At 36.3% G+C, this 2,012-nt stretch overlaps 1 protein-coding gene across 1 annotated transcript in view; it reads right to left on the reverse strand.

The window, feature by feature from the left end:
* The window catches only part of LOC107679101 (serine/threonine-protein kinase mTOR-like), a gene marked incomplete at its 5' end in the record, with an annotated part of 149,964 nt that overhangs the window by 109,677 nt on the left and 38,275 nt on the right, over nt 1-2,012 (reverse strand). The window contains 2 exons of the mRNA XM_016474555.1: nt 787-949; nt 1,731-1,873. Of these exons, the coding sequence (XP_016330041.1) occupies nt 787-949; nt 1,731-1,873 (306 nt within the window). The remainder of the gene's footprint in view (nt 1-786; nt 950-1,730; nt 1,874-2,012) is intronic.

Below are 2,012 nucleotides of genomic sequence, written 5' to 3' on the forward strand. Positions count from 1 at the left end.
CAAATAAAGCCAAGGTAACACTCATTTTACATACAGCACACAGTGAAAATGACATGAATATGACAGTGGGCAAATGCATAAAGTGCAGCATCATTTGAAATCATGAATTTAATGTTTAAAGCATTCAATTTGCACGGACCGAAAGTCACGCAGAGAACACGCGATCATGCAGGTCACATGCACACTTCACAAGATCTCACAACTGGATTAAACTAAGTTTGCAAAGTTTGTGAAATAAAATTTTCATTAGCCATTCAAAGATTTGTTTAAATGATGTAAATGTGTAAATTTATTTGCTGAATGATGAATGTTGAATGATGAATGTTTGCTGACGGCAAATGAGAAAGTATTATAATGTTTGCCTTTCTATTACTAATAATATAAAAGCAATCGTTATAATACTTTTTGTGCACATTTTAATTCCTTTGTTTAAAGTTCTATCGGATTATTAGACAGACTTCTATCCGTATTAGACAGAACTGTTAACGACGACGACGGCGAACAAGAGGGAGAATGTGAGCACTGTGTGCTTCTCAGGCGCTGCCGTTCTCAGTGCCGTCAAAATAAAAGTCCCGCCTCGAAAGCATCGTCCAAAAAGAAAAACGTATTGGTCGATGCCGATATTTGAAAAATGGCAAATATCGGCCGACCACTAGATAGGATACAGACATAAAACCAGTGAAAATTCAATACTTTCCTCTCCTGATTTGATTTGAACAAACTTGAAATTATGACCTGATTATGGACCTGACGTTATGTCAAATGTCTATAGACTTCATTACTGACCTTATCACTGTGCTCCATAAATTCTGCAAGATTAAGCAGCGTCTGTGTGACCTCAGCGATATCCTGAGAAGTCAGAGCAAGCTCAATACTGCGTATCAGTTCATCCTGCTGATCTTCACTGAGCTCTGACCAGCATGATAAGAATGCAGCATTAAAAAGATCCCTACAGAGAAGAGAGAACATACACACAGGCTTCAATCATTTTGCATGGTTATGTCTGTTTTAATTTTCTTTTTTTTTTTTCTTTTGTTGTTTGACTAATATTAAGGACACAGGTAGTAGCAGGTATATAGGATGTTGTCACTTTAAGATCTAATGCATGGATCCAATACAATGATACACATTTGATAATCTCCCAACTGTTGTCAACTGACTTACGTGAACACTTTTAAAACAAATTAACATTTTCGTTTTGTTTTTATTTGTTAAAAGGTTTTTTGTCATAGTTTTTGCCATTCAAAACAGTTTTTTTTTGTTGATGTTGTTCTTGTCTGTGAAAAATGTCTCTGATGAAAACAATGACGAAAATTATTTGTCAATGAAATTAACACTGGTCCAAGTTAGCTGTTCTTGGCCAATGCAGGCTTCAATGTAAAACAGACTTTAATCAGACATCAAATCCTCTTACAAGGTTTTTGCTTATAAGTTATATTATAATTATTTCTTTTCTAATATTTTTTGGGCTTTCTGACTTTTTCAATTTTTGTGTTTCTTAATGTTAATTCAAAGTTTATGAAATCTGGTTTAAACTTGGAGATGGTTAGCTTGGTTCATGTCTTTGAATTTTTTATTGGAAAAATTCTTTGGAGAAATTTACTGGGAACATACTCTCAGAATTAAGGGTACTGAAAATGTGGGCAATCACTGACACATCTCTATTAAACTGATGGGTTTCTGAAATGACACTTCAACAGAGAAACAGAGGCAGAGGAGGTAAAGTTTACCTAGCGAGTGGTATATACGTCTGCGCCAGAGACCAGCAGGAGCGCAGGGCAGGTGAAGATGATTCTTTCAGCAAGACCACACTAAGACGTCTTAACCACTCCAGCCAGTCATCTTTGGAGACCTTCCTGGCTGCACCCCATGCCTGCAATCAGCAGAAACAGGACTAATAAACAGACAAAAAGAGGCATGTGAGATCGGTTTAAGTAAGCTCACCGTCTACTACACAAAGAGCTGTCATAACTGATTTCAATAATTGATGTTAGTATGCTAAGCTAATGGCA

Source organism: Sinocyclocheilus anshuiensis, unplaced genomic scaffold (genome assembly GCF_001515605.1).
Source record: "Sinocyclocheilus anshuiensis isolate Anshui unplaced genomic scaffold, SAMN03320099.WGS_v1.1 scaffold3529, whole genome shotgun sequence".
Classification (NCBI taxonomy): Eukaryota; Metazoa; Chordata; class Actinopteri; order Cypriniformes; family Cyprinidae; genus Sinocyclocheilus; species Sinocyclocheilus anshuiensis.